Genomic DNA, 25366 nt, shown 5'->3' with positions numbered 1-25366 from the left:
TCACAAGCCGACCGTATGATCTAATATAGAAGTAAACATAAATTTTTTCTGTCATTTTATAATTACTTAGTTAATCATAGCGAAGAAATATGTAAATTGTAGCCTTTCACAAAAATAACGACTCCATGAAAAGGGGAAATTACATTTTTCCACATACTTACGAGTTAACGGTTACGTCATTCAGCGGCAAAGTGTAATCATGCATCAGAGCTAATCATAATAAAAAGTTAACACACCTTGCCCTAAAGAATATTTTATTTAATTGTAAGAAAGGTATTCTAATAATGTAAAATTCTACTACTGCCTTCCCATGCTACTATACAACGTGTAACAGAATTACGACATAATGTTGAAGGGCGTATAAGTATCATGTGGAATAAAAATATTAAATCAAAAGAAGCGTATTAATTTTTCCATACAAATGAATTCAAAACATTCTAAGTGTTTACTTATGACAACCCTATTGAAGATAAAATACCGACACGTGCATCGTACCAGCGCTACGCGACGCGTACGTAATAAAGTGACAGGAGTCACATGATTTAAATTTTGTATGTTATTTAGGGCTTTATCGGATTTCTTTTAGTAAAAATGATTGCAGTTACTCATTTACACGGTGAAAATGAAATTTATTTAAAAGGAAAGTTAAGTTGAGTTAGTAAAAGTTAAATTTTTATTTCGGCCTTTTAATTTTAACTTATAACTGAACAAAGCTTATGAGAAGTTTCCCTTTCAACCACGACTGTAGCTCGTATAAGCGAGGCCGTCACACTTATAAATGAATACCTTACCCGCACTCCTCACCTGTACCGTAAATTACAGAAATTTTAATCCAACAATGAACAAATGGTCACCATACAAATAAAAGTTTCGAAGAAATGCGAACACAAAGATACGCATATCATTATTTTTATATTTTTTATTAGTTCGGAAATGTATATGTAAAAATATTTCATTTCCCTATTACATACAGGGATGTCGAAGATGACATATTTTTTTGGAATCGGCTAATAGTCTGTTAATCGCGAAGCGACTTTCGGGAGGCCGTGTTCGGATCCCAGCACGCACCTCTTACTTTTTTAAGTTATTAAAATATTTACGTATTTAAAATATCTCTTTCTTCAACTGTGAAGGAAAAACGTCGTGATTAAACTTGCAAGCCTGAGAGTTCTCCATAATGTTCTCAAAGGCGTGTGAAGTGCACCAATCCGCCACCTCCGCCGTGCATCCGTGCATCCATGCCCTGTAGTGGGCCGATAATGGGTTGATATGATGAGTTATAATGAGTAGTTAATTCGTTCGTTCGATATGTGACCGACCTAGTGGTCTATTTGGTTGTCTGGCGGGTTAACTGTTAATTAACATTATTATGTTTTAAAAACAACTTGTCGAGCTAAAATTTCCCGAGTGATTTTGTACACAGCTCGCTCAATTGCATTGCCCACAGCCTGATAGCTTATTAGCGATACACGAAGGAGGAAGTAGATTAAATTTCAAGGAATTGGGTCACTGTCTATTAGCACTGATTGGGGTTAAGCACCCGTTTTAGTTGGAGCCCCATGGTTTTTACGTCCGTGTATATTTGTTTCAATAAAGGTCTAATATAATTGAGCCCTAGTGAGTACTTTCTATTTATAAATAACCCGTTTTTCTTGTACAGCTTTACTCTTACTCATTTACGTTGGCGGCACGCTGTTTTGGTATCATACCAAAACCTCAACCCTTCGAAATCCTTACTAATATTATCAAAGTGAAAACGTGTTTGTTTGTTTATTTGTCCTTCACGCGCGATTAATTTGATTTTCTGTATAGAGTTAGTTCAAATAACTCATACAACTCATATAAGTACGGAGTATTTTCAACCCTAGAAAGATAGACGGTTCCCACGAGATTTGTAAAAAAACTTAATAAACACGGACGAAAAACCCGGGAAATAGCTATTAGTTATTCATATGTTGCGATTGAAAATAGGTAAGCTAGCTTAAGACTAAACGCTTGTAGGCTAGTGTAAGTTTTACGGTGTACGTTTATGTACCTTTTCACAATAGACACAACTTTTATTGATAAGTTATCTGATATCATGTCAAACTAGCTTCTCTTTTTTTCGTTGGAAAATACTCATGGATTGTATCTTCTGGAAGGCAAGTTGGTTTCGTAAAAATTGTACCGGCTAAACCCCGCAGTATTTCAAAGAGTCACCTGGTGGCTGTACCACAAGAATGCTTTGGTATACATCCGCGATCCAGCTAGCATGTCAAACTTATAACTCCAGTGGTTATTTCTATTTATGACCACTTAGAAACCCTTACTGCCATACTAAAGTTAAGTTTAGCCTACGAAACCAATACCTCTAATCTCTTAGATTTTTTTTCTCACCATCTTTAGCCGTTACGTATATATAACAATATTAGAGGAATAAACTAAACTATAGATACCTAAAAAGTTCATCTTATCTTAACAACCCATGTCATGGCACGGGTCTCCTCCTACAATAAGAGGGGCTTAGTACGTAGTAGTAGTAGGACGTACGTAGTAGTGTAGCGTAGTAGTAGTAGTGGACGTTACACTCCTTTGAGATCATTATAATAGTAATAATAATAATTTTTATATCAGGCATCAAGGCAATTATTTCTATATAACTAAAAGATAATAAACAAATAATACATAATGTTTAAATATGCGAATAACTCCAAACCATTTGAAATAGCACAGCAGTGAATAACATACCTGCAGTCCAACCTGCCAGCTTGTTGTTGGCGTCCCCCACAACCCGTAAGTATAGAGCGCGTTGTTAAAGTGAACTCACAGGCATGCAAGTTTCCTCACGATGTTTTCCTTCATTGTTAAAGCCAGTGAAATTTTATTTATTTAGCAACGCTCCCCGTAAATACATTACAGTTGCCCAATTCGTCTCCCCGGGGCTATTAGAAGAATGTAACAACAAGTATTAATTACAAAAAATTTAATTGAAACATAAAAATAAGCTATATAAAATTAAGAATGAAAAAAAAAACAATAATATTAACAATAGCCAAAAATTCAAAAATAAGAAACATATCTTAGATTACCTACTCTCTAATAACATTTTAATTTGCTTTTGGAGCTGAAGCGGCGGGATGCGAAATATGTCCAGTCCCGAATTACTACGAGTATGAGTTAGGTCATTGAGCAAGCGTAGCGCACGAGTCAGTGGGGCGTGCGTAGTCAATTTAGTTCTGCAGCGTAGTAAAGCAAACAAATAACGACGCCTCTGGCACGCGCACTGGCATAGCCATCCGGTACATGTAAACCTATCGACCCTAACATAAAGGAGTCACTTGTTTTGCCCTGGACTAGATTGATCATTTGCTTTAAACGCATATAACTTAGAAAAGTTGGAGGTGCTGGGATTGGAACTCCGCCCCCCTAAAGTGAAGCCTAAGAGGTTAGGCACTTGGCTATCACCGCTTTTATACATAAAACAGTTACTGTGACTAAAAATCATGCTCTTATTTAGCCTCCCTCTTCCTTTGTTGTTTCATGTAAAATTCAAATTTCGCGCAAGTGAACTTATTTGATGCAGTTATAAATTCTTGTATTTTACACCTTGTATGAAAATGTTTTGTGGTTTTGATGATAATATTGCATGAACATTCTTAAATTAATCTGTACTCTAATTTTATTTTATTTAGGTTTCGTCATACAAAAAATTCGATTAAATAAGTAATTTATACCTAATATAGACTCTTAATATAGTACAGACTTATTAACTAAACGTAAAACACTATTTAAGACTTAAATTTATATCATAATCATATCTCTAATCGATATAGTAATTGCGTAGATGCGGGCACATTAAAATACATACACACCCTCTGTATGTATGCAAACTTCTTGCACAGAACCTTCTTCAACTTCTTGTTGCCGAGCTATTTAGCGTATCGTTACAATGTCGTTTATTATACCTGCCATCACTCGTATAGGTTACCCCACAAACGACTTAGACTGAATCATTACCTAACACCAAGTGAGTTTGCCAGGGCTAACTTGTAGTGGAATTTAAAAAAATATGAATTTATTCTATCTAAGGTTTTATACTAAAGTGGTACTTGTCTATTTTTTACACAATCACATCGCTATAAACAGAGCAACGTACTAGGAATGTATGCTAGAAAGTGGCGTGTACATCAACCTAAGGCGTTAAAACTTATGTGCCTGTAATTAAATGCAAAAATGCTGCTTGGCGGCATCCCCGGACGAGCTTTGTCACAAAAGCTCTGCTATTACTGTCTTTGTGTTTTTCGTTCCTTCAAACGCCTTCGTTCCTTCAAACCAGAACACATCGATGCTGCTTGTTGACAGAAATTAGCATGGTAGTAGTTCTTACCCGGTCGAGTTCTATTGCAAAAAGCTCTACTCTACTACTACTTTGGACTTTCTTTGGTCTACTTGGAGGCAGAAATAAGCTTGACGGTAATACTTTCTTGGACGAGTTCTGTGGCAAAAAGTTCTACTTCTACTGACTTTGTGTCTTTATGTAGTCCTTCTCTCCTTCAGAACGGAACACAGCAATTACTTCGAGGCTGAAATAAGCTTGGCGGTTGTATTTCCCCGGAGGAACCTTATCGCAAGAAGATCTACCACGACTAGAAGATAAGCAAATATCATTGAACTGATTACAGATGCGGAAGGCACCGGCGGCGCCGACTTGCAGCGCAAGCTGGACTTGCTCAACGGCGCCCTCGACGCCGAGCGGGCGGAGCAGGCACGCCGACAGCTGCAGTACGTGGCCCATTGTAAGTTATAACCATCATCCTTAACGTGACTTTTTCTGTCACCTGTAACAATACACAGGTTCCCATTGGTACAATGGGAAAAGTACTGTATAGTATACATTATGATGAGGATAGTAAGTTGATATCAGAGTTGAATATATAGCAGCTAGATCAGTTGCTGTAACCTGAAAAGAGGCATACAAGTTTTTCTTTTATGTAGCTTGGTATTATAATTAACTTCAAAAAAATCATTAATACTAGATTTGAATGCGAAAGTTTAGAAACATGGATGAAGTCACAATATCAAGCCAGAACGGCTGAACAGATCTGGATTATTTTAAGCAAACAGATAGATTAGAGTCTGGAATGGCACACTTAGGCTAGGGTAAGGAATGAGGGATAGATTTGATTTTGTTGTTCACAGGGAAAGAGACAATTATTTTTGCATTGTGGTAGTTCGGGTCGGAGAGTACCAAAGGCATACACATCTTAATTTGTACGCGAACGAAGCGACGGGCTACAACTAGTTTATTTATATACAAGCGTCCCGCTCCGGCTGTAGATTGTATTTTTACAGGCAGGTAGAAAATATTAAAGGAGTGAATGGGGTTCGGAAGACTGTATGAATACTTAATTTTTATAGTAAGTGACATTGATATCTACGATTTGATTATTTATTTGTTTTAAATTAAAAATATTAAGCGTTTATTTTACAACAAACCTTAAGCGATGACAGTCTGTATGAGACGTACAGTACGTACAGTCCACGCACGTAGACGAAGTCGCAGGCAATCGCTCATATATATAATAGTTGAGCGGTGTTCCGTAACCCGACATCTAGAATCACAAAATTTACCAAAAGTCTATAACAGTCCACTGTTGAACTTAAGGCCTCTCCCGATACAAGGGTTTACCCATAATCACCACGCTGGGCGAACTGCCAGGTGAAAGCAGTAGAGGGTAGTAGTATGAGCGTAACACAGAGGACGCTATAGCCCGTTCTCGATTATTCCCTTAATCATCCTGCAAGATGCCCATGGTAAAAGCAAAGACAGATCAGAATTCAGATGTCACCATCCCTCGGTGACATCTGAATTCTGATCTGCCGTCGCCGCATGGCTCTTCCTAGTATAACCCACACTACGAGTACTTCAAAATTTTATACCAGTCAGCCTACGAAAGTAAAATATTAAATCAATGTTTTGATACATTATGAATACAGCTGTCAATATAAGAATTTTACGACTCCTGTGGTTCATTTCGAAAATATTTCAAGTACGCTGTGAGAGATAAATGATTTATGATGAATCTGGGAAAATATTTCAACTCGTGCTTATATTATGAATATTCCATTACTGGTATTATTTTGAGCTTTTATTCGTACAATATTTTTGTTACGTTAGTCTAAGAGTAATATAATATTTATTTTACTACAAGTTAGCCCTTGACTGAAATATCACCTGGTGGTAAATTATGACGCAGTCTAAGATAGTAGCGAGCTGTACACCGCGTAACTGTCCAAGAGGGGTATGTCATTTATATGGACCCATACCCCTAATCGGTTTCATTGTAGCGGAATGCTTAATCGATTGCAGGCGAGAAATTGTGGAAGGAAGGTAATATATCTGGTACCGACCGTACCGTAACGACTACCCGTTTATTTCCTATGTTTAATATAGGGCCTACACCATAATCATCAAAATCATCCTTCGATTGAGACATTCTGTGAGGCAAAGGCCATCATTTAGGACAAATATGTTTAGTGCTTCAAGCCCATATTTAAGACAGTAGTTTGACGTAATTGGTCACGTGCTAAATGGCAAAATCGTCTAGACAGCGTTCCGACAGTTTATACAGGCTATGTCGGTCCCTTGCTACTGAAGCCTGTAAGTACTCTCCTCGGTTCTCGCCCCATACTTACCGTATATTATCCTTAATCTTATAATATCTCTGCTGCTTCAATGTGGGTTGGCATGTTTAATTCTTCTTTTTCTTTGCAACCTAATGGCTGAGAGTCACGACTTTATAAGTTATGTGCGCTTTAAGCAATTTAAATATTACTTGCTTAAAAATTGAAGGAAAACATCGTGAGGACACCTGCACGCCTGAGAGTTCGCCCTCTCTATCTAATGTTCTCAAATGTGTGTGAAGTCCACCAAGCTTCACAAGGCCAGTGTGGTGGACTACGGCCTTAACCCATTCTCATTGTTGAAAGAGACCGGTGTGCCAGTAATGGGTTGATATGATGATGAAGAACTGGTTGAGATACATTATAATATCATCTGTCTAGTCAAGTGTTTGTAAAATTTGCTATAAACTTTTGGTCTACTTAATTTAGGTCTTCTTATTTCTTAAGTATAGTTCAACGGGTACATACCACGATTTGTCGATATTTCGACCCAGTTGCATGGATCGTGGTCACGACGGGACTGTGTAGGTACGAGATGTCAAGTTGGATGTCACGGGCAGAATCTGACTACCCGCTTTCGTGTTCTTTTTGTCGGTATTTCACGAACTGTTCGACACACTACACTGACAACGTCACTTTTAAATTGAGACGATGTACGATGCTTTCTTGAACTATACTTAAGAAATGTTGATTAACCACGAAGATCTTAGTTTAAAATCTTTAATTAGGTCTTCTTATGTTTTTATGTTATTCGCAGTTGTATTGTTACGTGCAATCCGCCGTCAGTATGGGAAAAATTTTAGCGGTAACATAGTAAACGTCGCTACCTCGTCAAATCCAATTTAAAAAAGAAAAAAGCAAAAAATGAACGTCTATTCAGGCACAAAGCAAAAACGGCTAACAAGCAATTCCGCAAATGCCTTGTGTCATTACTTAAAGCGATGACACACAACGCTGATTCCAGTTGAACAATGGCTTCTATCGAGGATGTACATGCATGATGCAACAGTCCTTTGTCTAAATAAAACCCAAAACCTAAGTAAAAAAGTAGGATATCTTACAAAGATCCCCACTATTTCACACAGGAATAAATTTCGTAACTTTTTATTCTGTAATTAAGAATAACTCGATAAATCGAATCTAAAACATTCTTAAATTTAATACTGTTCAAGCTTTAATAAAATCCTTGCACCCGAGATAAAACTCCATGCTAATTCATGTATTCAAAACCAGTTATACAATATTTTATTCTTTAAAATTTTATTTCTATTTCTTTTTGGAATAATCGATAATTGTAGATAAATAAATCATAAATAAATAAATATACTACGACAATACACACATCACCATCTAGCCCTAAAATAATCGTAGTTTGTGTTATGGGTACTAAGATAACTGATGAATATTTTTATGAATAATAAACACAATTATAAATACTTATAATATACATATAAACCCACCCAAACCCACACACTGAAAAACATTCATGTTCATCACACAAACATTTTCCAATTGTGGGAATAGTTCCCACGCCCTTGGACTAAGAAAGCAGGATCACTGCCCACTGCACTCTTTCTTCTTACTATTACTAGAATATATTTATTCTAGGTAGCTAGTGCATAGGTAGTATAAAAGAAAATTGAAAAAAAAAATTAACACCTACGCTCACTGGCTTCAAACTCTTTCGCTCTTAGACTATACTCGTATATTTAATATGGAGCTTTACCTACGGCATGCCGATACGGTTTTTTAATCTAGAGAGTGACTGAGATTGATCTGGAAAGCCTACCAGGCCGATCTAAGTGGTCGTAACGATCAATGTACTCCGGCTAAGGTCGTTAGTTCAATCGATAAGTGGTTATAAAATTTCAAGATGAGCTTTATTGAATCATAATCTTAGACGACTAGAATCAAGATTAAAAACTGAAGAGCATGATGTTATCCATACTAATAATAGAATAAATGTGTGTTTGTGTTAGTTTGTTACCTATGTTCAGCAGATATAGCTTGCGCCTGGGATATAGGATACTTTTTATACCGGCGAAATAAAAGATTTCTACAAGATACATTTAAGATTTTTATGATATTAACATTTTTTCTGTAGTATATGTTACCTACGTTTGGCTCAACCACTGAACCAATCTTATAGTTATTTGGTACAAAGATAGATTGTGTTCTACAGTCGGACAAAGAGTACTACTCGGGCGCAACCGTGGGCACAACTAGTGTTTCTTTAAAGTTATACCATTAAAATTACTTTTAACTTTTCCAGTGCACAACAATAACATAATTAAGTAAAAATTTATGTTATTTACTTTGGAGAGGGTTGAGACCGGTAGTACTCTACAATAGTTTCACATGCATACAACGCCTATTGTTAATTTAAGTTTCAACTCAATTAAGGGCTCGTGAGAAACAGAGGAGGAAGGTAGGTAAATATTTTTGTGGCTCATAACTACACTGGTAAGGAAACCGGATTCCACGGTTCAGAAATTTTGAATGCATCTTAACTTTATAAATTTTTGTAAGTGTAGGTGTAAAAACTACAGTAAAAATTTAAAACCCTCACAGAAAAACTGTAACTAAAAGACATTTAATTTTTTTTTAATGAATGTTTTTTTTTGTAATTGACAGCGGGGTATTCAGAGGATTCCGACTACACGTCGGACCTTAACTACCCGGTGGGCCAGCACGCCAACTGCAGCGCGTCGCAGTTCAGGAGCGCTGCGCATCAAATGCATACGCCACAGGTAGGTGTTTAACAGTGGCGTGCTCTGGCGACAACCAAGGTTGGCATGGCCTTATGCTTTTTAAATTAGGATATTTTTTTAACAGCTCACAGTAGAGATGAGGTATTTTATAATCGTGAATGAACCTATTCGATTATCGATTATCCTTATCATAGAACTTGGAATCATTACAATGCTGTAGGTATAGTCGGATTATAAATGAAAACAACTTTTCATTCATTTTTTGATAGTTTAATTCCGATCTATAAATTTAACACGCTAAACGTCTGACAAAAATTATGAGCGATAATTTCCAATTTTAAAACTAAAATAGTTTTTTATATTTATTAAAGTGGATGTAATAGTTTTTTTTATCAAAAAATTGCGTGATGGATCGCCGTAAATAACTTCTAAACAATGTTCGATTTATTTTATTTCGAAAACGATTTAGATATTCTATTGTTGTTCTTTGTCCGTGGCATTCACTAAATGTACTGTTTGTAACACTTGACATGAATTTATGTATTTTCTTTCTTTCTTGGTATGTTTTAAAAGAAAATAATATGAAACTTTAACCTCTACCGCCAAAGTTATATTCCTAAATTAGACAAAGCATAGTGGCAAACTTGACATAACGTCAGAAAAGTTATATACGAGTAATAACATGGTGCAGTAGTAGTAGAGTTTTTTGTGACTAGCTCATTCGGGGAAGTACTACCACCATGCCTATTTCTGCCGCTAAGCAGTATTGTTGCAATGCTGTGTTCCAGTCTAAGGGACGGGGATGCCGGTACAGACAAATGAGGCTTAACACCTACGCCTCAGGTTATTTTTATATATTAATAGCGGACAAACGGGGCGAGCGAGCAAGTGGGGCACCTGATGTTAAGTGATCACCGCCGCCCATAAACATCTGCAGCACCAGAGGAGCCACTGATGCGTTGCCGGCTTTTAAGGAATTTGTTAAACCGCCCCTTGAATAACCCTAGATTGTATTTTTGAGGAAACACATCACAGAGATTGTTCCATAATTTGCAAGTGCGCGGTAGAAATGATCTGGTATTTCGAATCAGGTTGATGGAGACGAGGCAGCGCTTTGCAGGATGTTTTCCTAGTATGCCCTGCGAAGTGTTACTCTGTTTTGGGCGATGGTTTTCATCTTACCATTAGGTGACCCATCGTCTTGGTTCATACCACGCTGGTGCTAACGGGCAGACTGCGACTGTGTAGGGAACGTTTTAAGTACGTTTTAGTAGGCTGGCCGTCCAGTGGCGTAGCGTTAAGGTCATAGGATAGTGTGGCAGATTTTAGGGGGCGACATTTCGGAAAACAAAAGACAGTTGCAAATAATAGGGTGGCAAATTTTGGCTCGGCATCAGGCGGCGAAAATTCACGCATTGCAGTGTCATATAAAATAGGAAAATTTTCTAGTAAAACGAGTTTTAAAAAACTTTTGATAGAGCGCTGGTATACACACTTTCAAATGATTTGCAAACATTTATTTGAATAATCTTACAAAACTTATTGGCTGGTCATAAGCTTAAGGCTGGATAAATTCAAAAGTTCAAGTTCAAAATTAATTTATTCATGTAGGCCTATCACGGGTACTTATGAAGCGTTCATACATTATCTTCTTCTTCGTCGTTTACTTCATTACTGAAGGCCGTGTCCGGATTCAAGTTCCTTCGTAGCGATTTTTACTAGCTTCTGTGATAGAGAAGCCCGTGAGCGACTTTACCTGGTCAGACTAGCGACGAGGTGATCGGCCACGTGGTCTTTTACCCTCCACCTTACCTACAAGTATTAATACATTATATGTATACATAATTGTAAGTGGATGGTGATAAATTCGTTCGCCAACTTAAACCTACAGCCACGAGAGTTCCAAACGCGCCCTGGTCTAAGAAGAGCCCACACCAAACTTAACAGGGTAATTTTATGATAAATACAACTAACTAACTAACTACAAAGTTTTTTTTTAAAATCTGTACATTTATTATTTAATATTATCAAACCGCTATGCCTACTCTGGTTGACATCCTGTTTACGCTTGTTGTATAGTTAATCACTCATCAATGCACTTAGATGAGACTGTGTTCAGACTGTTTACTTAAAGTCAACACATGATCAACTTTGAGCTTAGATGTTCGCTTACTCTATTTACGCTACAGACAATCAAGTATAACATTCAATTTAGTTAATACCCTGGGGCTTGGTCGTGTTTGTAATTTGACCATACGAAATACACATGTTTTGTCGTACTTAAACCGCCGGTTAAGATAGCCTAGCGATATTTATTTGAGTAGGCGTGATTGCTTTCAACACCTTCCATTAAAATACTTAAGGGTTTTTTTTAGTTATAATCTACGGACCAAGCTCATGGCCCGCCTGTTGGAAACTGGGAAACCATTGCGTATAAACAGTTTAACACTTCAATAGGGCATGCAATTTATACGTCCTGCAACATGCCGCAATGTGTCCATCAATTTAAGGCGTAGGTGTAAAGCAAAATTCAAAATTCAAGATTTCCTTATTCATGTAGGCCTATCACAGGCACTTACGAGTATGAAGCGTTCATACATATATGTTTACATAATTGTAAGGGGATGGTGATAACTTTGTACGCCAACTTAAACCTAAAGCTACGAGGGTTCCAAACGCGCCCTGGTCTAAGAAGAGCCCACAACAAACATAGCCGGGTAATTATATATTTTTTTCCGTTATCACCATCTCACAGTTTATTTATATTAAGCTATGAAGCTAGAGCAATTCACACCCAAGCTTTTTATCGTTTAAGTTATCCTTAATATTGTAATAGCATTATTTGTAAGCGTAAGTTTTATATAAACTTTGAACTTATTGAGAGACATCTCAAAGATTTCATTTGGTAATTTGTTATAAAATAATATACAATTGCCTTTGAATGAATGAATTAGCAATTTTGTTTAGTCTAGTAAACTGCACAACGAGTTTATTTTTGCTCCTAATATTAATATTGTAACAGTCCATTTTCTTTTTTATAAATTTGAAATGCATGTAAAAATTTTCCAAACCGACAGGATTTGAACCTGCGACTCTCGGGCAATCGCGGCCTGAGCGCTTTCACCAATTAAGCTACGGCTCTCCTTTGATTTATTATTTTCTTAATTGGTGAAAGCGCTCAGGCCGCGATTGCCCGAGAGTCGCAGGTTCAAATCCTGTCGGTTTGGAAAATTTTTACATGCATTTCAAATTTATAAAAAAGAAAATGGACTGTTACAATATTAATATTAGGAGCAAAAATAAACTCGTTGTGCAGTTTACTAGACTAAACAAAATTGCTAATTCATTCATTCAAAGGCAATTGTATATTATTTTATAACAAATTACCAAATGAAATCTTTGAGATGTCTCTCAATAAGTTCAAAGTTTATATAAAACTTACGCTTACAAATAATGCTATTACAATATTAAGGATAACTTAAACGATAAAAAGCTTGGGTGTGAATTGCTCTAGCTTCATAGCTTAATATAAATAAACTGTGAGATGGTGATAACGGAAAAAAATATATAATTACCCGGCTATGTTTGTTGTGGGCTCTTCTTAGACCAGGGCGCGTTTGGAACCCTCGTAGCTTTAGGTTTAAGTTGGCGTACAAAGTTATCACCATCCCCTTACAATTATGTAAACATATATGTATGAACGCTTCATACTCGTAAGTGCCTGTGATAGGCCTACATGAATAAGGAAATCTTGAATTTTGAATTTTGCTTTACACCTACGCCTTAAATTGATGGACACATTGCGGCATGTTGCAGGACGTATAAATTGCATGCCCTATTGAAGTGTTAAACTGTTTATACGCAATGGTTTCCCAGTTTCCAACAGGCGGGCCATGAGCTTGGTCCGTAGATTATAACTAAAAAAAACCCTTAAGTATTTTAATGGAAGGTGTTGAAAGCAATCACGCCTACTCAAATAAATATCGCTAGGCTATCTTAACCGGCGGTTTAAGTACGACAAAACATGTGTATTTCGTATGGTCAAATTACAAACACGACCAAGCCCCAGGGTATTAACTAAATTGAATGTTATACTTGATTGTCTGTAGCGTAAATAGAGTAAGCGAACATCTAAGCTCAAAGTTGATCATGTGTTGACTTTAAGTAAACAGTCTGAACACAGTCTCATCTAAGTGCATTGATGAGTGATTAACTATACAACAAGCGTAAACAGGATGTCAACCAGAGTAGGCATAGCGGTTTGATAATATTAAATAATAAATGTACAGATTTTAAAAAAAAACTTTGTAGTTAGTTAGTTAGTTGTATTTATCATAAAATTACCCTGTTAAGTTTGGTGTGGGCTCTTCTTAGACCAGGGCGCGTTTGGAACTCTCGTGGCTGTAGGTTTAAGTTGGCGAACGAATTTATCACCATCCACTTACAATTATGTATACATATAATGTATTAATACTTGTAGGTAAGGTGGAGGGTAAAAGACCACGTGGCCGATCACCTCGTCGCTAGTCTGACCAGGTAAAGTCGCTCACGGGCTTCTCTATCACAGAAGCTAGTAAAAATCGCTACGAAGGAACTTGAATCCGGACACGGCCTTCAGTAATGAAGTAAACGACGAAGAAGAAGATAATGTATGAACGCTTCATAAGTACCCGTGATAGGCCTACATGAATAAATTAATTTTGAACTTGAACTTGAACTTCTCCGAACTCCTACCGTCGCTGCCGAAAATTAGTACATGCCTTTCACATCAGTTTTATAGCGACTGTAGCGTCATCTAGTAGGAAACGTTGCAGTTTCGATCTACTTTTTCAAAGGTCCATATTACAATGAGACACGTTTGAAACAAGAGATGACACATTGCTTTTTTATATTTTTATAAAAAAGACCATTTTCTTTTTAAATTTTGTTATATTTTTATGGACATAGATTAAATTTTCAAATATGTAAGCGTTATTTGCCTGCCATTAAACCGGTAATCACGCCCTCCGGAACACAACATGGCAACAATGCTGCTTAGCCGTAGAAATAAGCATGGCGATAGTAGGTACTATCCTGTTAAAAATAAATTCATCCAATTAAAGTCAAACAAACAGTTCCTACAAATATACTTATCTTTTATTTATATTACCATAAAATTGGTGTTTAATTTTTACATTATGTACACTTTTAAAGACATTCGTGTATAAAGTAGTGTGTGAGAATTAAAATCATTGCTACGTACCTACTTCGTAGTGTATTTTTGCAACAATTTATTAGCCTAGGGAGGTTATTCGGACTTCACAACTTTATGCGTCTGAGCATGTTTTTGAATTATCGTTTTGTATAATCTAGGACTATAACCTTATTTTTGTTGCCGTTGTAATCATTCGACCACCTTTGACCTCAAAAACAAGCATATTTATGAGGTGATTTTATTTTTCAGAGATCTTTGGAGGTGTCTCGAGAGAACTCTTACGAAAGAGACGAGTACCATCTTCATGGCGACACTGATCCGCTCTATTACAATAGCCAACCTAGAACTAATAGGTAAGAACACAAATAACATTACATTTTATATCTTAAGTTTATTGATGTACTTATCGCCATCACATTACTACTATGTTCGTCTAAAAACAATAAAACTTTTTTTTTATAAATATATAGACAACTGCTTGACTGCAATCACACCTGATGGTAAGTGATGACGCAGCCTAAGATGAAGCGCGCTTGCTAGAATATGCCAGTTCACTCTTGATTTGAAGGTACCCAGATAGGTATCTGGGAAGACGGAAGATGGAAGGGCATTCCAGGCCTTTGCGGTGTGGATCAGAAAGGAAGAAGCAAAACGCTGCGTACGTGTTGATGGTATTTCAACAACGTATCTGTGCAGACTCTTTCGGTACCTCGCAGTCCGATGGTAGAAACGAGATGGTTTAAACAAATCGAATAGCTCCTGAGCACACTCTCCGAAATGTATCTCGTAGAATACAGCTAGACAGGCAACCTTGCGCCGGTGTTCAAGGCTTTGAAGTCTACCGATTACAAGGTTGTTGCCAATGAGTCTCCTAGCACGACGATCCGCCGAATCCAAAGCATCGAGCTGGTACTAGGCCGAGCCATCCCATAAATGGCTGTAGTACTCCATGCACGACCGAGCTTTAGCTTGGTATAGGGTTAGAAGCTGTTCCGGCGTGAAGTAGCGCTAGTGAGGATGCCAAGCTTTTTGCCAGCAGTTTTAGCTTTGGATTCGATGCATTGTCCGAAGCTTAGATTGCAAACATATCTTTTTCATTTAATGCAAGCATCCTAAATTCCATCCAAGTGCCCAAGTGCAAAATAAATAAATATTTGACTTTGTGAAATTTTAGTCAAAATGATTTATTTGTTAATAAAATATTATTATTCTTATCATTGTTAGAAGACCTGAGCCGTGTAGTAAGCCGGAAATGGGTTGATATGATAATGATGATGTATTATTCTTTGTTCTTAGATATAAAAGGATTGAATAAATTTAGACACAAAACTATTGCGGCAGAAGGCACCAAAAAATTGGTATAAATTCTGTTGTACATAAACCCCTTAATTGACATGTCCAAAAATACTGCTATCCTTTTCCAAGCATTGTGAATGGCCAAATCACTACTTCTAGACCGGTTAATTTAGTTTAGTTTGGAGGTTTGTGTTTGTACAATATGATCAGTAGCTATACAAGTACCCGAGACACAGCTTGACCTATATATATATATATATATATATATATATATATTTCACGCGGTCAATGTACAAGCAATAAAAAAATACACAAGTAATTTTATTGAGCATTATTTATATAAAAGTTTGAAATAGGAACTGTTTGTTCCTATTTTAAACTTTTTTTTATACGGGTACAGTGAATTTGCGCCAATAAAAACAACAAAGTGTTGACATTTTCATAAGTTTATTGTTTTCTCGCAAATAAAACAAAAAGTTTTCAAGTTTGGTTGAAATAGTAAGGAACTTTTAAAATTACTTAGAAAGTTTATGAATTATTCGGCCGTCAACAGTATTTTAATGAAATGTTTTAGGGATGTAGATTAAATAGGTCCTTAAATAAGGTATTAAAACTCTAAGGTATTTATTTCATTAAATGAGTTAATAGTGCAAAGCAATGGAAGTACTGGCCAGGTGGCTATTTTTATTTTTATAATAATTATCAACACATTTCCGGTTCAAGAAAAGGGTTCTAGACCGTAGTCTACCATGCAAGCTCAGCGCGGATTGGTAGAATTCACTCTTAAGTGGTATTAAATTGCATAAAACGCACATAACTCCGCTAAAAAAGCTTTGTGCGTTTTAAGCAATAGTAAAAAGTAGTCTGAAAAGTACGACTTCGATTTAATTTTTGGGGGCCGAGTTCAAATCCTTGGACCTCTAACTATATAACTTGCTTGAACGGTGAAGAAAACAGCGTGAGGAAACCTAAGTGCTTCAGAGTTCTCCATAATGTTCTCAATGGTTTGTGGAGTCCACAATTCCGCACTGGGCCAGTGTGGTGGACTTCGGCTTTAACCCCTTTTCATTGTGGCAGGAGTGGTATGAGTTGATATGATGATGATAATGAAGCGTAAGCTAAAGCCCTAACCTATCTTTAACCAGTTTTTTTTACCATTATTGTGTGTATTGTAAATCCGCTATTATTATTTCAGAATAGATACGTGGTCGCAGTTGCATGCGCAGGCTAGCGTCGAGTCCGCCATTTCTTGGCGGACGGCGGCAGATTGGCAGTCTGGAGGTGAGTAATACGAGAGACTACTCTGCTAGAGATTATTGGGACATAGCTATTTTTGGCGCCAAAAAGTTACCGGTGTAGTTACATTACCACTAACGCAGAGCGGGCAGCGGCATCCTCTGTGGTAATATTGCGATCACCAACCCGTCTACCCCCAATATCGTATCACAATAGTTCCTACCTGATTTTTAAAAAAAAAAAACAAGAATATAAATAAGCGCGTAAAAATGCGAAAAGGAGAGAAAAGAGACGAAAAAAAAACGAAAACTATTGTTATTTACATTAGTTTAACAAATAACCCAGATGCACTGTACTTATAATAAGTAGTATGTAGTCCAAAGGATTTAGAATAAACAGATAAAAAAAACCAACAATAGTACCTACCTAAAACAGTCTCCGTGTCGGAGGAAAAAAGGAAGGAACACATAAAAAAAAAAACCCTGACCAGTATGGTGATTATGAGCAAACCCTTCAGTTGAAAGAGACCTTTAGTCCAACGTACAAGAATTTGGCTTTTTTTACCCTTCAACTTTAAGTCGTTCAGGGCTACGAACTAACGATCAAAACATGTGATTAAAGAAAATAATAATAAGAAATACTTATATATACTATGACAATACACACTTCGCCGTTTAGCCCGAAAGTAAGCGTAGCTTATGTTGTGTGTACTCAGATAACTAATTAATATTTTAACAAACGTTTTCCAGTTTGCCTTGAAAATTTAAGTTCCTGTTTTAGTAATGAGTTCCGAAAATGACAGTTTAAATTTAAAAATAATTATTTTGTTTATTTTCAGAAGAGCAGCGAAGGCCGAGCCTCGAGCGCCAGAATACGTTATACGACGATAGCATAGGATACGGGTATGACCCATATACCACTAGTACGCACATTAGGTGAGCTTTATTCTTCATTTTACGCATTATAAGTACTGAAAAAACGGTAGTGAGCATTAACTACCGTTTTTTCAGTGACAAGGCCTTAAGCTGAATCCTGTATTGACATTTGTTGTCGGGTGTTTGGCTCTCTTAATCGGAGTCCAAAGCAAAAAAATAATATGAAAGGCGCAATTCGGCTATGCACTAAGGAATTTTCGAGAAGTTTTGAAACTCTATAGTGTGAAGGGTTCTTTTTCTTTTCATCTCCGGCCAGCTTGTTTTGCTCAACCTTGAACTATTTAAGTAACTTGAATCCCTTGACGTGAGCTTCTTTGCTTTGCGTTTGCTATAATTCCGAGCATATTTATAAATTGCTTAGCTCTCATAATCCTTTATAAGCAATTAAGATCATAATAAATTTAAGATTTGCTAAATATTTTTCTGTGCTTATATTAATGCGCAAACGAAAATCATCTTTTTCTTATTTGCCAAGTGAAACAAAAGTCTGCTACGAACGGAATTAATTTTACTATCTTTGGCCTTTTAGAGGACAAACAGTATTTACAAAATACAGCTATAAGCCGCAAATTCCTATGAGATAGAACCTGTGCTCTAAAACTCTCTATCACTTATAAGAGACGGTCTGTGCCCAGTAGTTACACATAAATACTATGTTGAACACGTGCTGCATAATCAGCCTATTAACGGCCTACTGCTTAACAGGTCTCCTCTCTTGTAGGAGAGCGGGTTTGGGAGCATAGACCTTATAAACTGCTTTAATCCATTTAACGATTATTTTCATATGCAAGTGTCGCTAACCGGGACCGACGGCTTATCTTGCCCTCCGTAGCACCTGGTTGATACCGTTACCACTTTTCGTAGTAGAACCAGCGCTGCTCACAGAAATTAATGAGCGCATTAGGAAAGGTGTAAATACTAGAATTGCTTGTATCAGAACATGTGGTCATCTTTGTAGACGCGATAGGAACTATTATCTTATATAAGACCTCATCGATGCTAACGAAGTTTTTAGAATAAATCGCTAAACTAAAGGTTTTTTATTCACGCAAATTAATGTGCGCATTAGGAAAGGTGTAAATACTAGAATGGCTTGTATCAGAACATGTGGTCATCTTTGTAGACGCGATAGGAACTATTATCTTATATAAGACCTCATCGATGTCTACGAAGTTTTAAGAATAAATCGCTAAACTAAAGGTTTTTTATCCACGCAAATTAATGAGCGCATTAGGAAAGGTGTAAATACTAGAATGGCTTGTATCAGAACATGTGGTCATCGTTGTAGACGCGATAGGAACTATTATCTTATATAAGACCTCATCGATGTCTACGAAGTTTTAAGAATAAATCGCTAAACTAAAGGTTTTTTATCCACGCAAATTAATGAGCGCATTAGGAAAGGTGTAAATACTAGAATGGCTTGTATCAGAACATGTGGTCATCGTTGTAGACGCGATAGGAACTATTATCTTATATAAGACCTCATCGATGTCTACGAAGTTTTAAGAATAAATCGCTAAACTAAAGGTTTTTTATCCACGCAAATTAATGAGCGCATTAGGAAAGGTGTAAATACTAGAATGGCTTGTATCAGAACATGTGGTCATCTTTGTAGACGCGATAGGAACTATTATCTTATATAAGACCTCATCGATGCTAACGAAGTTTTTAGAATAAATCGCTAAACTAAAGGTTTTTTATTCACGCTAATTAATGTGCGCATTAGGAAAGGTGTAAATACTAGAATGGCTTGTATCAGAACATGTGGTCATCTTTGTAGACGCGATAGGAACTATTATATTATATAAGACCTCATCGATGTCTACGAAGTTTTAAGAATAAATCGCTAAACTAAAGGTTTTTTATCCACGCAAATTAATGAGCGCATTAGGAAAGGTGTAAATACTAGAATGGCTTGTATCAGAACATGTGGTCATCTTTGTAGACGCGATAGGAACTATTATCTTATATAAGACCTCATCGATGTCTACGAAGTTTTTAGAATAAATCGCTAAACTAAAGGTTTTTTATCCACGCAAATTAATGAGCGCATTAGGAAAGGTGTAAATACTAGAATGGCTTGTATCAGAACATGTGGTCATCTTTGTAGACGCGATAGGAACTATTACCTTATATAAGACCTCGTCGATGTCTACGAAGTTTTAAGAATAAATCGCCAAACTAAAGGGTTTTTATCAACGTTTCTGATACGTACCGCTAGGACGTGGGCGCCCTATCGTTAATAAAAAAAATCTCAAATTTAAATTACATGCCAGTTAATTTTTAAAAACACCCTTTACATTGTATGACAAAATAAACATGCCTAGATATTCTCATTTTAAGAAGCACTTGAAGGTAAATTATCGCTTCTTTATCTATATACATATATGTAATTTACTGGCGGCAACTGACGTTTGTTTTGCCTCAAGGTGAACCCGTCACAAGGACCTCATGACTCGTATTTGTCTATGCTAGCTCCTCGAAAAGCTATGCAGTAAATAGTTTACTTCTTTTCGCTTGCTTATTTATCCTGAGGCAAATTATTACCTGTAAAGATTTAACCACGACTTTTTTTGTCAACAGGGACCATTCACATAATATATCGCAACAGGCCAGCTATGAGGAGTACTACGACTCCAGCAGTTATCCGTACCAGGCGTACGAGCCTCACTGGGAAGGCAGGTACTTCTACGATGAGTGCGGTCTCACGCCTACCGAGTACGAGAACATTGTCAATAAACGCCGGTCGTCAGTTGTGCAGTTACCACAAATGCCGCCTAAACAGGTAAATAAGTATACTATCCTATCCTAATATGAATAGTTCCCGTGCGATTCCTGGAAAAACAGAATTGCACATCGTTGCTATAAACTGTATCTATATTTTGCTTTAGTGAACTTAAATAAATAAGTTACTACACGTTTAAGTAAAGTTAAGTGTACAGACTTATTTGAGTGCAGGTAGTTGAGAATAATTTTAAGATGGCTTAAATAATTTACTGCCTCGTTGGTTTAGTTGTTAGCATGTCTAACTGCGGATCACGAGGTCTTGGGTTCGTTCCCGGGTCGGGTCAAACATATTTTTTTTGTATTTCTGTAAAAAACAGTCCCAGCCCGGAGTTAGAGAATTGGCGGTGTCAACCGGGGCGATGGGGCGTAATAGGTGTCTAAAACTTTTTCTCCGATAAATACAAATAGATCATGTCCAGTATAATATATATATCTACAGTACACACTTCGCTCTATAGACCCAAAGTAAGCGCAGCTCTTGTTATAGGTACTGAGATAGCTGATGAATGTTTTTATGAATACACATACATAATTATAATATACAGAAAACACCGAGGCACTGAAAAACATTCATGTTCATCACACATATATTTTCCGGTTGTGGGAATCGAACCCACGGCCTTGGAATCAGGATCACTGGCCACTGCGCCAACCGGCTATAAATAAACAATAAATATGCTACGACAATACACAAATCGCCATCCAGCCCCAAAGTAAGCGTAACTTATGTTATGGGTACTAAGAAAGCTGATGGATATTTCTATGAATATAATACACCTACGTTTAATATACAAATAAACATCTAGATGCAGGTAAATACATAAATATAGAAAATAAATATCTATCTCCATCAAATCTCTCATGTCAGTATAATAACATTGACATCTTATAGCTCCGTCGACCCAAATAGAAGGAACATATACAATGTAAAAAGACATTTCTTAAATATAGTTAAACGGGTACATACCACAGTAATATTTTTGGATTTGTCGATATTTCAACCCAGTTGCATGGATCGTATTCACGGGACGGTAACCACAAAATCTTAGTTTAAAATCTTTAATGTAAAAAGACAGAGACAGTGATTAATGCTAATAAAAATTTGTTTGTTTGTTGCAGTTGCCACCTTCATCTCGTTATTCAGACTATAATGAGATGGCACCTTATAGGCCTCGGCCGCGACGTACAGCAGCTAGTCTTCCAGGTAAGGAAACCATCCAATATTATTTCCAATGTTATACTAAAAAGTAAGGATCGCGGTCTTCAAGTTATTAATTTTATGAGTTTTTTCTAGTTTTAAAGTACTAGTAATTGACGTTATATAAAGAGTCTGTCTGTCTGTCCTTTGTCTATAAAACTGAGGCGCAAGTGTTAGAAGTTATGTACCTCTATATATGACAACGGCATTATATTTTCTAATGACAATGTGAGATGGTGATAACAAAAAGAACACCCGGCTAAGTTTGTTGTGGGCTTCTTAGACTAGGGCGCGATTGGAACCCTCGTAGCTTTAGTTTTAAGTTTACGATTGTAGTTATCGCCATCACTACTCACTGCTATGTACACATTTTGTATATAATAACGCATCAAAAGTGCCATCTATGTGCCTATTTGAATAAAGAAATATTTGACTTTGACTTTGGCATACCCGACCTTCGGACCGCGAAACATCAATAATGCTTTGTGCAAGAAATAAGCATGGCCGTAATACTTCCTCGGACAAGCTCTTTAACCTCTATTGCTAAATGTTAAAACTCTACTACTATTACAATGAGTGTTAAGATTAAGTTTTCATGTCGTCCATATTTTTACATTCAGCAACACCTTCATCAACGCCGAAGCGCGGTCGAGCGTTGCCCGTTGCCCCGGGTAGCGGCAGCGAATCAGGTTGGAGTCGCCGTGGTAGACGGTTGCCGCGACCACCCGCGGCAGCGGTCACAACGCGACTGCCGCCCGCACCATTCGCGACCTCGCACACACAAGTGCCTTACATACAAGGTATATTTTTACTTCTTATTGTGCGTAACCAACAATCACTGACCTCATCCCAGGTATGCACACTTAAAGTTCGCACCACAAGACCGAGCATATGCATTACATATTATACATTCTGTGCCGCGTGAATGTATCGTTAACAAATGTTACTTCAGAGTACTACAAAATTCCTGAACTGTTAAACTGTGCGTTATGACTATAACTTGATTCCCAAGTTGATTTTGGTTTTACCAATGCTTACGTTTGAATTACGTGTTAAAACACATTTATTACAGCGAGGTTACTATACCATTGAAAAATTTCATAGTAACACGTTGCTTGGGAGCACTTAACTCTGCTTAAGACTCATGCAAGACAGAATAATTATTCTTAAAATGGTAATGTTGAAAAAGAGCAACAGCTGAATTTCTTCTTGGTAGAATCTTCCAAACCAGTGGTAGGATCACTACAAACAGACCGACTTTCGGTTTCAATAGTCCTTATATTTAGGCCTACTCGTAATAAATGAATTTCTAATTTATTTGGGTTAATAGTGTACTGTGCCTCTTGAGATTTGAACTCTCGCATTGCAGAGTATCCTATAACGCATTAATAATATTATCGGCCTTGTTAATACACGTGGCGTATCGTCGGCATAGCTACCCGAAGTTTTGTTTTGTACATTTCAAAGGGGTTATCAGTTTACGGGTGATAAAACTAAAAAAAACTGTAAACTATTCTGATGGAAAACCATGTTTATTAATAAGGCCAATATTGGGTCCACTTTTAATAATCCGTAGTAAAACTAAGTAAGTTCTAAGTATTGCTCTTAATAGGATCCCTCTCTTTGCTAGAACCCGAGAGAACGGTACCTGACGTTAGTAGTTATGGCTACGATAGCTACGGGTATCAACAACAATCACAACAGCAGCAACAAATTCAACAACAACCATATCAAGATACCACTGTAACTCAGTATCAGGACAACAATTACAATACTACTAGGTATGTATAAGAGGGTTTGGATATTCTTTTTAATCGTAGCCCCCTTATATTTATTTTGTTTTGTGGGGAAACTCTAATCCTACGCCTCGGGGGTTAAAGAGGTTATGTCCAATTCCTAAAAACTAAAATCCCACGATGTTTAGACCCTGAAAGCCGGGTCACAGGAACGATTTAGCTTAGAACTGCAACCCAACCGTGGCATATCCTCGACTGGGATTTCGATAGTCGCTATACACTGTTTTATCTTAGTCCATATTATGTTTCTGGTACTGTCCAAGAATTTGTTAGCACAAACTATACACCTATCTTTGCTGGTGGCCAGCGGAAACTTACCCTACCCCGCGCCATTTCCTACTATATTATATGAATGCAACAATCAACCAGAAAACCAATAAACTTATTTTTACGTTGGTAATATCACCTGGTTTTTCGTAATTGAAAGAATTTTGTGGATAATTCAAAAATCCAAGGAAGGTACCTTCATAATAAATGCCATCAAATTCCCTTTGGCCATTTTAGCTCGACGAGGTAATAACATAATTGGTATTCAGTAGAATATAATATATTACTAGACATTATAGAAACCTGGGCATCCAAGCATCATCATCACATCAACCCATTACGAGCTTACTACAGAGCACGGGTATCCTCCCACAATAAGAAGGAGTTAAGGCCCTAGACTACCACGCTGGCCCAGTGCGGATTTCTGAACTCCGCACACATTTGAGAAAATAATGTAGAACTCTCAGTCAATCAGGTGTACTCACGATGTTTTCCTTCACCGTTGAACCAAGTGATATTTCAATTACTTAAACCGCACATAACTTAGAAAAGTTAGAGATGGGTGCTAGGATTCGAACTTGGCCCCCCGAAAGTGAAGTCGAGCTCCTACCAAATGCGCTGTCACCGCATTCAAGCTTAATAGACATAAATTATGAACATTTCTTAAGTGTTGTAATTTTTTAGTTACGACGATGAGGGAATGCAACCGTTCTTCGACGAGACACCGCACGCTACACCGCCAGCTGCGCAAGGTAACAATAGCTGATGGAGATCTTTTTTTTGAGTCGAGTCGAGTCGCACCTGGCGTATTTCGCACACTGAATTTGTAATTACAAAAAGTTCAGAAGAATTTACCACTATGCATTTCCAGCACTGAACAAGTGTCGAGAAAAAACTTTAAACCGTAGGGGACCGTGATAGTGTAATTAAAAAAATAGAGTTAAATACGTCTGGTTCGAAGGTGATACCTTGGTTTGGGAAACACCGCACCAAAGAAAAATAACAGTAGTTTTAGTTTAGTAGAGTCGACTAATAACTCTAAGTTTAACTTTAGTTTTTATACAATGATTTGTTAGTACGACATACTAACATTGAAATTTTTTATATTATTTATCAGTGACTCCGAGTGTTATTTCAATGTCGATAAAAATATCCGTTATTCGGTCATGGTTATCCAAACGCGAGGCAAACTTATAAGCAAATCAGTTAAATGCTGAATCAGTACTGAATATGTCGTTCAATTTTATTAATAATTATTACAATAGTTTAACTTTTTCAGT

The 25366-nt window shown here is 37.0% G+C and overlaps 1 protein-coding gene across 1 annotated transcript in view; it reads left to right on the top strand.

Annotated features, from left to right (window-relative positions):
• LOC120632871 overlaps window positions 1–25366 on the top strand; it is a 137387-nt gene that overhangs the window by 105362 nt on the left and 6659 nt on the right. Inside the window, exons 6-15 of the mRNA XM_039902910.1 lie at window positions 4662–4775; window positions 9298–9413; window positions 14818–14921; window positions 17060–17145; window positions 17939–18035; window positions 20622–20823; window positions 21945–22029; window positions 22644–22823; window positions 23654–23804; window positions 24771–24838. Of these exons, the coding sequence (XP_039758844.1) occupies window positions 4662–4775; window positions 9298–9413; window positions 14818–14921; window positions 17060–17145; window positions 17939–18035; window positions 20622–20823; window positions 21945–22029; window positions 22644–22823; window positions 23654–23804; window positions 24771–24838 (1203 nt within the window). The remainder of the gene's footprint in view (window positions 1–4661; window positions 4776–9297; window positions 9414–14817; window positions 14922–17059; window positions 17146–17938; window positions 18036–20621; window positions 20824–21944; window positions 22030–22643; window positions 22824–23653; window positions 23805–24770; window positions 24839–25366) is intronic.

This window comes from Pararge aegeria, chromosome 20 (genome assembly GCF_905163445.1).
Source record: "Pararge aegeria chromosome 20, ilParAegt1.1, whole genome shotgun sequence".
Classification (NCBI taxonomy): Eukaryota; Metazoa; Arthropoda; class Insecta; order Lepidoptera; family Nymphalidae; genus Pararge; species Pararge aegeria.
The sequence above is the reverse complement of the archived record's forward strand: the minus strand, read 5'-3'. Positions and strand labels throughout refer to the sequence as shown.